The sequence below is a fragment of the Rhinoderma darwinii genome, chromosome 9 (assembly GCF_050947455.1).
Source record: "Rhinoderma darwinii isolate aRhiDar2 chromosome 9, aRhiDar2.hap1, whole genome shotgun sequence".
NCBI lineage: Eukaryota > Metazoa > Chordata > Amphibia > Anura > Rhinodermatidae > Rhinoderma > Rhinoderma darwinii.
In genome coordinates, this window is record NC_134695.1 from 49,006,314 (window position 1) to 49,019,207 (window position 12,894).

Consider the following 12,894-nt stretch of genomic DNA (forward strand, 5'->3'; position numbering starts at 1 on the left):
TCTCCAGTGCTGGATTCACAGCTACACTGCTCATTACTGCTGTATAATCTCCTCCATGCTGCTGCAGCTTATATATATATATATATATATACATATATATATATATATATATATATATATATATATATATATATATATATATATGCATACAGTGAAGGAAATAAGTATTTGATCCCTTGCTGATTTTGTAAGTTTGCCCACTGTCAAAGACATGAACAGTCTAGAATTTTTAGGCTAGGTTAATTTTACCAGTGAGAGATAGATTATATTAAAAAAAAAAACTGAAAATCACATAGTCAAAATTATATATATTTATTTGCATTGTGCACAGAGAAATAAGTATTTGATCCCCTACCAACCATTAAGAGTTCAGCCTCCTCCAGACCAGTTACGCGCTCCAAATCAACTTGGTGCCTGCATTAAAGACAGCTGTCTTACATGGTCACCTGTATAAAAGACTCCTGTCCACAGACTCAATTAATCAGTCTGACTCTAACCTCTACAACATGGGCAAGACCAAAGAGCTTTCTAAGGATGTCAGGGACAAGATCATAGACCTGCACAAGGCTGGAATGGACTACAAAACCATAAGTAAGACGCTGGGTGAGAAGAAGACAACTGTTGGTGCAATAATAAGAAAATGGAAGACATACAAAATTACTGTCAATCGACATCGATCTGGGGCTCCATGCAAAATCTCACCTCGTGGGGTATCCTTGATCCTGAGGAAGGTGAGAGCTCAGACGAAAACTACACGGGGGGAACTTGTTAATGATCTCAAGGCAGCTGGGACCACAGTCACCAAGAAAACCATTGGTAACACATTACGCCGTAATGGATTAAAATCCTGCAGTGCCCGCAAGGTCCCCCTGCTCAAAAAGGCACATGTACAGGCCCGTCTGAAGTTTGCAAATGAACATCTGGATGATTCTGAGAGATTGGGAGAAGGCGCTGTGGTCAGATGAGACTAAAATTGAGCTCTTTGGCATTAACTCAACTCGCCGTGTTTGGAGGAAGAGAAATGCTGCCTATGACCCAAAGAACACCGTCCCCACTGTCAAGCATGGAGGTGGAAACATTATGTTTTGGGGGTGTTTCTCTGCTAAGGGCACAGGACTACTTCAAAAGCATCAATGGGAGAATGGATGGAGCCATGTACCATCAAATCCTGAGTGACAACCTCCTTCCCTCCACCAGGACATTAAAAATGGCTCGTGGCTGGGTCTTCCAGTACGACAATGACCCAAAACATACAGCCAAGGCAACAAAGGAGTGGCTCAAAAAGAAGCACATTAAGGTCATGGAGTGGCCTAGCCAGTCTCCAGACCTTAATCCCATCGAAAACTTATGGAGGGAGCTGAAGATCCGAGTTGCCAAGCGACAGCCTCGAAATCTTAATGATTTACAGATTATCTGCAAAGAGGAGTGGGCCAAAATTCCATCTAACATGTGTGCAAACCTCATCATCAACTACAAAAAACATCTGACTGCTGTGCTTGCCAACAAGGGTTTTGCCACCAAATATTAAGTCTTGTTTGCCAAAGGGATCAAATACTTATTTCTCTGTGCAAAATGCAAATAAATATATATAATTTTGACAATGTGATTTAGTTTTTTTTTTTTTATATAATCTATCTCTCACTGGTAAAATTAACCTAGCCTAAAAATTCTAGACTGTTCATGTCTTTGACAGTGGGCAAACTTACAAAATCAGCAAGGGATCAAATACTTATTTCCTTCACTGTATATGACAGAGATAGGAGAGCAGGATTCTCCTCTTCTATGTGTGCAGTGTATAGAAGACAAGATAGCAGTTAGGCTCCACCCACAAACTCGGTAACAACTGAGAATTACAAATAGAGCCTGTAGAGGGGGGAAATTGCGAAAAAATGAAGAATACAAGTCATATAATGGTCAGAGACATTGTTATTTTTCATGTACACACATATGACAGCTTTTTTTGAAACGTCATCTGAAAACGTAGGTACGCTTTAAATCTAAAAACTTTACGCTTTCAATTTTCTATGTCTAATGCCGGTGGGGAGGGTGCACTATTAAACGTCCTGCCTAACGTAGCAAAAACGCCACCCTTCACCCAAGATAAATATAATGAATAAAGTAGTATTTAGTAGTATTTTCAATCTTACTATTTTACACACATATGACTGAACTTTAACCTATAAATCAAGTGATTGGATATAGTTTTATAAGGGCCACATTAAATATAGTAAGGAACATGTCTATAAGTTAGAGGGCTGACAAATAGGGCAAGGGACACAAGACCATGGGACCTCTTATTTTTCAGTGCCATGATTTGGTTCTTTGTAAAGGCTTCATCAAGGCACCATAGATAGGACAGCAATTCTGTTAGAGGAAAGTAGTACAAATCCTTTTTCACTAGCGACTTCAAATTCTTCACTTATGATTATGTATTACTATAAAATAAAGAATTACAGACCATGGACATATCCCAGGCCAACATTTTTTTCATTTCATAACTGCTTGAGATGGTGCAGAAGTGCAGATATAACTGGGTAGTATAAAGTTATTAAACCGGTAAGAGGCTTCGCCCAAAAATCATTTGTTGAATGTGACATTTTTATGAGTAGTACAAACACTAAAGATATAAAAGCACACAGAAGGCGGAATATAGCCAACTGAGTTTTATCTCTTTTCAACATCTGGCAATGCTACTGTAACTGAAATTCCCCATACTATTGTGTGAATTCAGCTCATAGGTCATATATAACCTGTGACTGTACACAATAACCATTAAAGTTCTATAAATGACCGAAAATCTCATCTGAAATACAATTAAGATGCCTAAACTGCATTGTGTGTTGTCTAACAGCAATTTGGGTAAATTTTTGTGTCGATTTTGACAAGCCTTACATCTAAACCTGAACAATTAAAAAAGCCTTATTTATTACCAAGCAAAAAGGAAATCCTGTGAATGCCTCATCAGTTCTATTTCCTAAGCAACAGTGTTCGCGGTACGTCACTGGAATGCTTTCTCAGGCTTTAAATCTTCTGTTATGTCTCACTCTCAGGAATCCCACTAATTAGACGAAGGGTACAAGGAACACCATGCTCTCACATTTAAAGGGGTATTCCGGTTACTTTAAATTGGACCCATGTCCTACATCTTTACAAAATATAAAAGTCTCTAAATAGTTGATCCACAAGATAGGTCATAAATGTCTGACTTCTGGGGGTCCCACTGCAGGGACCCTTACTGATCACTAGAACAGGGTCCCGAACCCCTGCTTCACCTCACTTCATGATCGCAGTGAGGAGAAGCTTGAATGAAGAAGAGGATGAGCATGCGCCATGACGCACTATTCAAAGTTTATCAGAATGATAAAGACAGCCGAGTATATTCTCATAGACATTGAATGGAGTGGCAGGGTGAATGCTTGTCCTCCGCTCCATTCAAGCTCCTCCTCACTGCAGTGAAGAGGAAGAAGGGGGGATTCAAGACCTTCGTTCAAGTGATTGGGACTCTCAGCGATCAGAGATTTATCACCAATCCTGTGCATAGATGATACATGTTAATCTTACGACCACTTTAATAATCAAAGGGAAAAAATATTAAAGTACACCCCACTGTTAGAGAAAATAGATTCTATGTCAGAGAAAACAAGAGACAGAAATGTGCAGCGCTCCACCCTAGTAATGCCCATATTTATATATGAAAATACTTCCTTAGTGCCATACAGCCTCTAGAAAAATATTGCCATATGATACCAAGATAAATAGTGTAGATATTGCCCACAGAGTGGCATGCAGTGCCTACATTTACTGAATACAGTGCACAGGTAGTACATATAGTGCCCAGATAGAAGTTAACATTCTCCCACCGCCTGCTCTGTTTTCAGGCCACTCCTGCTGCTAACCAGACCGGTTCTTCTAATGTATTTTACTAATATATAACGGAAGGTAACTAGAACGGGAAAATAATAACGCTCTCTGGAGTCCCAAAAAGTCAGCAATGACCTTGTAACACTTTCCAAACTGATATATTGCCCCAAAAAATGTGTATCACTTCTCAAAAATTTTCAATTACATCAGTCAAAAGCTGTTGATTGAGCAACTAAGGGGGCAGCAACTTTTTCTTACATGGGTGATAGGAGTGTATTATATGTGGTACTGTATACATCTATTTTTCCATATGTTACTTATGAATACCTAGTGATAATATGTTTTATGTATGTAAACATTTTTGCAACACACTGCCGGAAAATATTTCACTTCACTTCAGAGTTCTCATAAATTGTTTATTTAGAAGCTGCATGAGCAACGCAGAACCGCAGTAAGTAATGCAGAACTTTAGGGATTATTACACACAGAAATTACATAATAACTGCACAAGCTTTAATGAATTACGCAGATATATATTACTAGATTCCCACAGGGTTACCCTGCTGACCTGTCAACAAATTGCAGGCTGTGGTTTATGTCAGTCTTTATGCTGTAAATGGACTGACAGGCTGCTCCTACTACTATAACACAGCCTGGATTTGCTGACGGCCTGGCATAAATGCTTGAGTGTGGGATTTGTAAAACAAAAGGGAGTGATTCCATTAATAACCTATTCATGAGCTCCCACTCCTCCTGTCCACCTCTAACCTCCAACCACTGATTTAAAAACGACAAAAATCAGTGTGTGGGTCACTACCATATGCTGCCCTCAGAGAGGGCATCATAAAAGTGGTGACAGATTTTCCTTTAAGGGTAGGAACACACACAAACGTATTCAGGGCCGATACACTGTGTCAAGCTGCGCAGCGAATCCACCCTGAACACCACAGGGAATGCCGTTGTACATAACTATGATGTTAGGAGCCCGGCTCCCTGCAGTGTGTTCGGTCCGGGACTTGCGGCCGAAATACGTTCCGTCCTTTACGGACCGAACATGCTTGTGTGATTCCAGCCTTGGAGTCCGTCAGGCACAGCTTCCGGCAAAACTAACAAGGGCGTGAACCTAGATCAAACATTTTCTTGAAGACCTCATCTAGAGCAAAAAATATAAAAACGTTATGAGTGTTACAGATATAAATTAACTAAAGGGTAACTAAACGTTCAACATACTTCGGACATGTCATAGTGACATGGCAGAAGTTTTGATTGGTTGGGGTCAGCTGCTTCGTTTCTGTTCGGCTTTTTCCGGAAAGCCGATGTATCGGAGTTCGGGCTCATAGACTTTCTATTGAACCCGTACTTCGATTCATTGGTTTCCGGAAAAAGCCGAACAGACACAAAGCGGCTCAGTGCTCACACGAGCGCTTCTGCCACTTCATTTTAGCAACTGGTGGTGGTCTCAGTGCTCGGACCCCCACCAATCAAAACTTCTGACATGTCACTATGACATATCAGTTGTTTGTTGAACGTTTAGTTACACTTTAACACAAATAATTCTGCCAAACAGATTGACCATAACAGCGCTATTAAGACTTCCCAAAACAGCACCCTACAGTGTCTATATAGCAATCTGCCCACAGAGTGCACTTAGCATGCCATATAGTACCTACATAACAAGTCCATACAGTACCTTCATAACCGTGCCAAACAGAGCCCATATAACAGTCCTATACAGTACACATGTAACAGCACCATACAGTGCCCACATACATTATACATGCCTCACAGCTATACTGTGCAAATAATTATGTATTTTGTTCTCTAAGGTCTTGCTGCTGCCTGGTCTTTGCAGCCACTCCCCGTCCTGACTTATATATGCAGGTTGCAAATGGGGGAACTCTCTCTTTTAACTCAGTATTGTTAATAGGGTATTTGAAAATGGGAATCCTTTAGGGTGAGCATTTTTTAGATACCCCCATGTGCAAATACTTCTCATAGCTGTCTAATAACCACACACACATTGGAGTGAATAGATCTGGAACTTTATACCTTTTCTTAAAATGACCACTCCTTCACTTTAATAAGGGGGTTACATGCATAGCTGGACAATATTTGGGCTGTGTCGTAATTCTTGTGGTCAGCAAAAGTTATTAATTCCAGACCTGGTATGTGGCACATAGCCTTGTAGCTCTTCAATTGCTATAAAATATATACAAAATGGAAATGGCAAACAGGAGAGAATAATTTGATTTCTACAGTTTTAGGTAAAAGCATTTTTCTTTTAGGTGTATATTTTACTTGACAGACAGAGTAAACAACTCTATTTGCTTAGTCTCAGTATATAGTATACCAATTATTATTTTTTTTTCACCTTCCAAAAGCCATAACTTTTGAATTTTTTCGTCGACATAGCCATATGAGAGCTTGCTTTTTGGAGGACAAGTTGTAGTTTTTCTTACCACCATTCAACGTACCATATAATGCTCTGGGAAACTGGAAAAAAATAATATTTGTGGGATAAAATGGGCATAAAATAGCGATTCCGACATGTTAACTTTATTTTATGGGTTGATATAATTACAGCGATATCAGATGTATATATTTATTTTATGTTTTATTAGTTTTATAAAGAAAAAAATATTTGGCAAAATTTGTTTTTTTTACGCCGTTCTCCGTGCGGGTTACATAATGTTATATTATATTAGTTTGGACTTTTACAGATGCGGCGATACCTGTTTTTTTAACTCTTAGTTTTTTTAATGTACAAAAAAAATTTAATGAACAGTTTTTTTTAGAAGTCCCCCTAGGGGATTTGAACCAGCGATGTTTGAATCACTTGCACGATAGACTGCAATACTAATGGTCCCAGGCTTTCATGACAACCATTGGGCACCCCACGATCACATCGTGGGGGGGGGGCGATGGGCTGCTGGAGGGAGTCGCCAACTCTTTAGATGCCGCTGACACTATTGACTGCGGCATCTAAGGGGTTAAATGGGCGGAATCAAAGTGATATTTTTAAAGGGTGCAAGACCTTAAATAGTAACGCGCTTTGGGGAAACAGCACTGCTTCCTCAGACAATGAGATCATTACCCTGAAACGCGTTACTATTTGAGGTCTTACACCCTTTAAATAGTGCTAATAAAGCCTGTGTTTCATATCCTATTGGATCTTTGGATTATTGAACCGATATCCTCACTTGGAGTGCAGCCCCACAAAGGTCCATGATTTTACATTATCATTAGGACATCTTCTATGTGTCTTTATAACCCTCAACAAGAGGGTGCATGTCAAGGAATGAGAAATTCCCTAGAGTGAAAATTTATGGAATTTCTGTACGAGCAATTCCCCAAAGGCAGCTGGAGACAGTCTGGATCAAGCGTACAAGTAAATCAGCTACCTCAAGTCCGTCACCACTCAGCAGAGTCTAAGGCTACACCTTGGTCTTCATCAGAGCCTGCCTGCCGCAAGGCAGGTTGGATTTGGCCGCATAGAACCCAGGTTGCTTTAACAGAATCAGGTGTTGGACAGGAGGTGAACTTGCAGGCAATACCAGAACAGATAACCAGATAGCCAGAGGGGTGGTCAACATGCAGCGTTCAAACCAGGAGAGACTAAAAGTCCAATTTGCAAAACAGAATACCAGGAGTTGCAGAGGTCAAAACCAGCTGTGAGCAGAATATCCAAATCAGTGAGCACAGGGTAAATCCAAAGACAAAGCCGAAGTCCAGTTCCAAGAGTCCAAGTAGTCAAGGTGATTCAGGGTGTAACCAGGAGCTTGATCAGACACTTGCATACACAAGAAAATCACAAGCAACAATGAGAAAATTTAACAGACTCAAATACTCCACCCTTGGCTCTGATAGGTTGCAGACAGAGAGATAAGATTGGCTGTGCATCTCAAACCAGGGCTACTCAGAAGCTTGGCTGGTAGTCAAGACAACCTAAAAGTGACAGACATTTCTTAACAGTGCATTTGCACTCACTTAACAGTTTCCTAAAATGCCCACTGGAATTGGAGGGGATAATTAGAAAAATGCACCCCTCCATATTGAGAGATCTCTTAGCCATTCAGCAGAGTTATTGAGTTATATTTTTCCATATTGATTAGTAGATGATTTTTTGTGCTGTGAGAGGCAATGTCTTGATAAAAATAATCCCTTAAATAACTTAAGTAGGACCTGTCAGCTCTCCTGAAATGTCTGTTTTAGTGAATAATTGTATTCCCCATAAAATCTAAATTCCAGAGCATCTTTTCTTAGAACTCTGCATTGTGCTGTACCTCTGTTATTCCTCCTGGAAATGTATGAATAAATTGACAACTGGTTGTTACCATTCAAAGGGGCGTGTCCCAACACAGTCTATGACTGTGAGCACTGATTGGACAGTGTCCGTCTGTGTAGGGACACACCCGAACTGGTAACACCTAGTTGTCAATGTATTCATTTATAGGAGGAATGACAGAGGAACAGTACAATGCAGAGTTCTGCGAAAAAATGCTCTAGAATTATTATTTTATGGGGAATATAAGTTTTACTAAAACAGAAATGTCAGGAGAGTTAACAGCTCCTCTTTAAGTGCAAAAATGGTTACTGTCAAATGTCTGCCATTGAATAAGTTTTACTATATATTATGTCTTTCTCCTAATTTGATCTAACTATGAAGCACACTTATACAATGTTTATTGTGCAGACTGGTAGGGCAGCAGCTGAATAAGAGGGGTATCTGCTGTGGCATCTGGGGGTCCTGTTAAGCCGCCATTTAAGCTATATTCTCCTCTTCTCTCCCAAATGTTTCCTCTTGGTAGGGAGAAATAAAGAAAAGATGACAGTGCCATGCCATATACCTGTCGAGAAACAAAAACAGCAAGAATGGTGTATTAGCCAAGATCAGTGTGGGCTGCAATATAGAATAGGTGTCATTACTAAGGCAATGTTCACACTTTGGTTTTTTTTTTTTCCGTCAGGCTTCCTTTGATTTTTGACGGTCAGAATAGTGTATAATGTTGTGTCATTCTATTTAATAAGCCTGGAAGACACATTATAAGTTAAGGGGGGGGGGGACGACTGTTAGTTGTCAATACACTTATTACACTCCCCAACATTCAAAGACTTTCATCTACCAATTCGATTCCTGCCTCGGGACTCTTAAAATTGCAGACTCATCAATAAAAATCACATTGGGTTTTAGTTCTTGTGAACAAAGAACGTTACTGCATTAGTGTAATGGGTGCGTTTCTAATACAGTCATTAAAGCCTATGTCACTGACGGGTTCAGTCTCAGCAGGTCCTGCGTATTTCTGATATGCAGGAACGAGATGTTACCGATCATAACTTAGACGTAATTGATAATAGGTGGATGACACATAGGACCCGCTGACACTGAATCCGTCAGTGCCGCTGACCTGACGGATACAGGTCTGTGCGCTAGACTAGATACAGCTGCTCTGTATACAATATACAAAGCAGCCGTATCTCAAAAAGTAAAAATCATTTTCAATAGAAAGTTGCACCAAACACACTGCTAGACATTTATATATATATATATATATATATATATATATATATATATATATATATATATATATATAAAAATACATATATATAAAATGATGGAAAAAGCCGAACAGACGAAGCAGCTGAGCGCTCACACGAACGCTTCTGCAGCTTCGTTCTAGCGATTGGTGGGGGTCTCCGTTCTCGTACCCTATGACATGTCAGAAGTTTGTCGAACATTTAGCTACACTTTAACTCCAACACAAACGTTACCGAAGTGTCGGGAGTGTGAATAGACATCGCGTCCTGGCTGGAGGTGATGTCTATTCACTCTCAAGACACTTCAGTAACGTTAATGTGTGAGTAAGTGACAGCACATTCACCATGTGCTGAATACATGAATGGAGAGAAGTGTATGACGCTGATTGGTCAGCGTCATATGCACTTCCCTTTACAATGCCCACTGTTCAAAAGCTAAAAAAACGCACAGTTGGGCATTAAGAAAGTCATTAGCATAAATCTAAAATAGGTCATAACTCCGTCAAAATGGATAGTTTTTCTAAATAAAAACCACTGTTGTTATCTACATTACAGTGCCGATCACATTATGTAGAAGATAAGGCACTTATAATGTGGTGACAGAGCCTCGTTAAGTAAAAGGATAGGATTTTGTTCAGCATTCATGTGCTACTGGTGAGATCTATGAGATATGTTTGGCAGCCTAAGATGATTCCCAAGGTGGGCAGATGTCTCACCACCTGCTGTTGGGAAATCTGCCAAAGAAAGTAAATTGGCAAATGTGAAATCAGTTGCTAAAACTCAATGCATGCATTATACACCTTTCAGTACTATGGGCATTATGAAAAAAAAAACCTTCAGGCTCCAGGACATGCACTATTGAAACACTGTATATCTTATGTGGAAAATGGCCATAAATTCAGTCCCACGGGTCTACATGAAGTAGTTGAGTAGCACGTACCGTCAGTCCCAATGAAGACAGCAGCAAAGTCCAGACCCAATACCAGTGCACATGCAGAACTTGAGAGATTACAGAAACACAGTCCTATATGGTTCAAAGCAATATATAGCGTTAAGCATGTAAGTATTTAGCCACCTTATTCAAACTTCAGATGTATATTCTAATTTTTTATTTATTTATCACTTTAAAGGCTATGTAGAACTTTCAAAAGCAATTTTTAATTATTTTTTTTTAAACAAAAATGTCTATCAGTGTGTTTGGTGCAACTTTTTAATTAGTTTTTCTTAAAATGTATTTTTACTTTTTGAGATACAGCTGCTTTGTCTCTTGTATACACAGCAGCTGTATCTTGCACTGAGACCTAAATCAGTCAGGTCAGCGGGCCTAAAAGGTTCAGTGACAGCGGGTCCAGGGGCGGCCACACTGCCGCCCTGAAAGTAGTAAGGGGAGGCCACCATGACAGATATAGAAGGGAGTAGGTGAGGAATGGGTTAAAGTGTTGAAGTTGATATGGGGAGGGTTTGGAATAGTGTAAGGAGATGGAAGTGGTTGGATGGGAGGAGTGGGGTGGTAACGTGGTCTTCCCACTGTTTCCTCAGTGCGTTGGAAACAGTGGGAAGAAATACATCGAAATCCAGTGAATCCCAGTCAAGTCAAGAAGTCTTACCTGCTTTCGTGGTAATGGCGTCATTTGAAGGCCTCGTGGAGCGGCCGAACAGCAGGATCCAGGCTGGCTGGAGGCTCAAGTGACGAGACTGGTGGGGTTGCCTGTGCTTCAGGCAGCTGGGCCCCGGCACTCACATTGCGCGGTGTCCGTTGCGAGGTGTGGCGCACCTCCCCCTACGATGTCGTCCCCCGCTGTATTGGACTTGGCGGTGGGCAGCTCGTTAGTATTCAGCCCCTGGGAGCATTCCAGGTTCCGGTTCCCCTGCAGCTGCGCCGGCTTGCCAGTCTCGGCGTACCCGCCCGCCGGCGAGGCTTAGTCCTGAGGAGGTCCCGCGGGTTTGGCGCCGCAGGGGAAGCCCCTCCAGGGTCGCTGCAGGCCGCTCACAAGGGAGAGCTGCATCCCCTAGGCGGTCCAGGCCTGACAGAAATCCCCAGCCGCGGCGGTTCCCGGCAGTTGAGGGGTGGTCAGCTCCTGGCTTCCCAAATACCCCCCCTCCGTCTGGTGTTGTGCATGAAGGAGGGATGTCGGCAGCCCCACCTGGTGATGTGCCAACCAGGGGACTGGCTTCTTCAGGGGCTGCATCACAGATTGATACGAGTCCGGATTTTCGTGGCGTGCTGTCTGCGGTGTGGAAACCGCCTCATGGGCGGCAGGCGGCCGTCCCTTTCAACATCAGCCCTCTTCAGGATGTCGGCCCCTCGGGCCAGTCGTCTCGGGGATCTCCGTGCCATCACTGCTTTTTTGGGCAGCGGCCGCAGATGGCGGCTGAATTGGAGGACGTAGAAGTAGATGAGCATCAGTGCGTTCAAGTCTGTCCGGCTGGCGGGATCACAGCGCCTGAGCAGCCAGGTGGGTGTTTATCTCCTTCTTTACCTTTTCCTGCTGTTTTAACCCCTTAAGGACGCAGCCTAGTTTTGGCCTTAAGGCTCAGAGCCCATTTTTCAAATCTGACATATTTCACTTTATGTGGTAATAACGTCGGAATGCTTAAACCTACCCAAGCGATTCTGAGATTGTTTTCTCGTGACACATTGGGCTTCATGTTCGTGGTAAAATTTGGTCGATATATTCAGTGTTTATTGGTGAAAAATTTCAAAATGTAGAGAAAATTTTGAAAAAATTGCATTTTTCAGAATTTAAATGCATCTGCTTGTAAAACAGACGGTTATACCACCCAAAATAGTTACTAGTTCACATTTCCCATATGTCTACTTTAGATTGTCATCGTTTTTTGAACATTTTTTTATTTTTCTTGGACGTTACAAGGCTTAGAACATAAACAGCAATTTCTCATATTTTTAAGAACATTTCAAAAGCCTTTTTTTTAAGGTACCTCTTGAGTTCTGAAGTGGCTTTGTGGGGCCTATGTATTAGAAACCCTGATAAAACACCCCATTTTAAAAACTAGACCCCTCAAAGTATTCAAAACAGCAGTTAGAAAGTTTTTTAACCCTTCAGGCATTTCACAGGAATTAAAGCAAAGTGGAGGTGAAATTTGCAAATTTCATTTTTCTTGCTGAATTTCAATTTTATTCATTTTTTTTTCTGTAACACAGAAGGTTTTACCAGAGAAACACTACTAAATATGTATTGTCCAGATTCTGCAGTTTTTAGAAATGTCCCACATGTGGCCCTACTGTGCTCGTGGACTAAAACACAAGCCCTAGAAGCAAAGAAGCACCTAGTGCATTTTGAGTCCTCTTTTTTATTAGAATATATTTTAGGCAGCATGCCAGGTTTGAAGAGGTGTTGAGGTGTCAAAACAGTAGGAATCCCCCAATAGTGACCCCATTTTGGAAACTACACCCCTCAAGGAATTCATTTAGGGTTGTTGTTACCATTTTGACCGCACAGTTTTTTCACAGCACGTATTTGAATTGGGCTCTTAAAT

The 12,894-nt window shown here is 41.2% G+C and overlaps 1 protein-coding gene across 2 annotated transcripts in view; it reads right to left on the reverse strand.

The window, feature by feature from the left end:
* Positions 1–8,403: 8,403 nt before the first annotated feature.
* TSPAN32 (tetraspanin 32) overlaps positions 8,404–12,894 on the reverse strand; it is a 47,436-nt gene continuing 42,945 nt past the window's right edge. For both annotated transcript variants that reach the window (XM_075836964.1, XM_075836961.1), the window contains 2 exons: positions 10,337–10,420; positions 8,404–8,708 (listed from right to left, as the gene is read on the reverse strand). In XM_075836964.1, the coding sequence (XP_075693079.1) occupies positions 8,544–8,708; positions 10,337–10,420 (249 nt within the window). In that variant the 3' untranslated portion in view covers positions 8,404–8,543. The remainder of the gene's footprint in view (positions 8,709–10,336; positions 10,421–12,894) is intronic.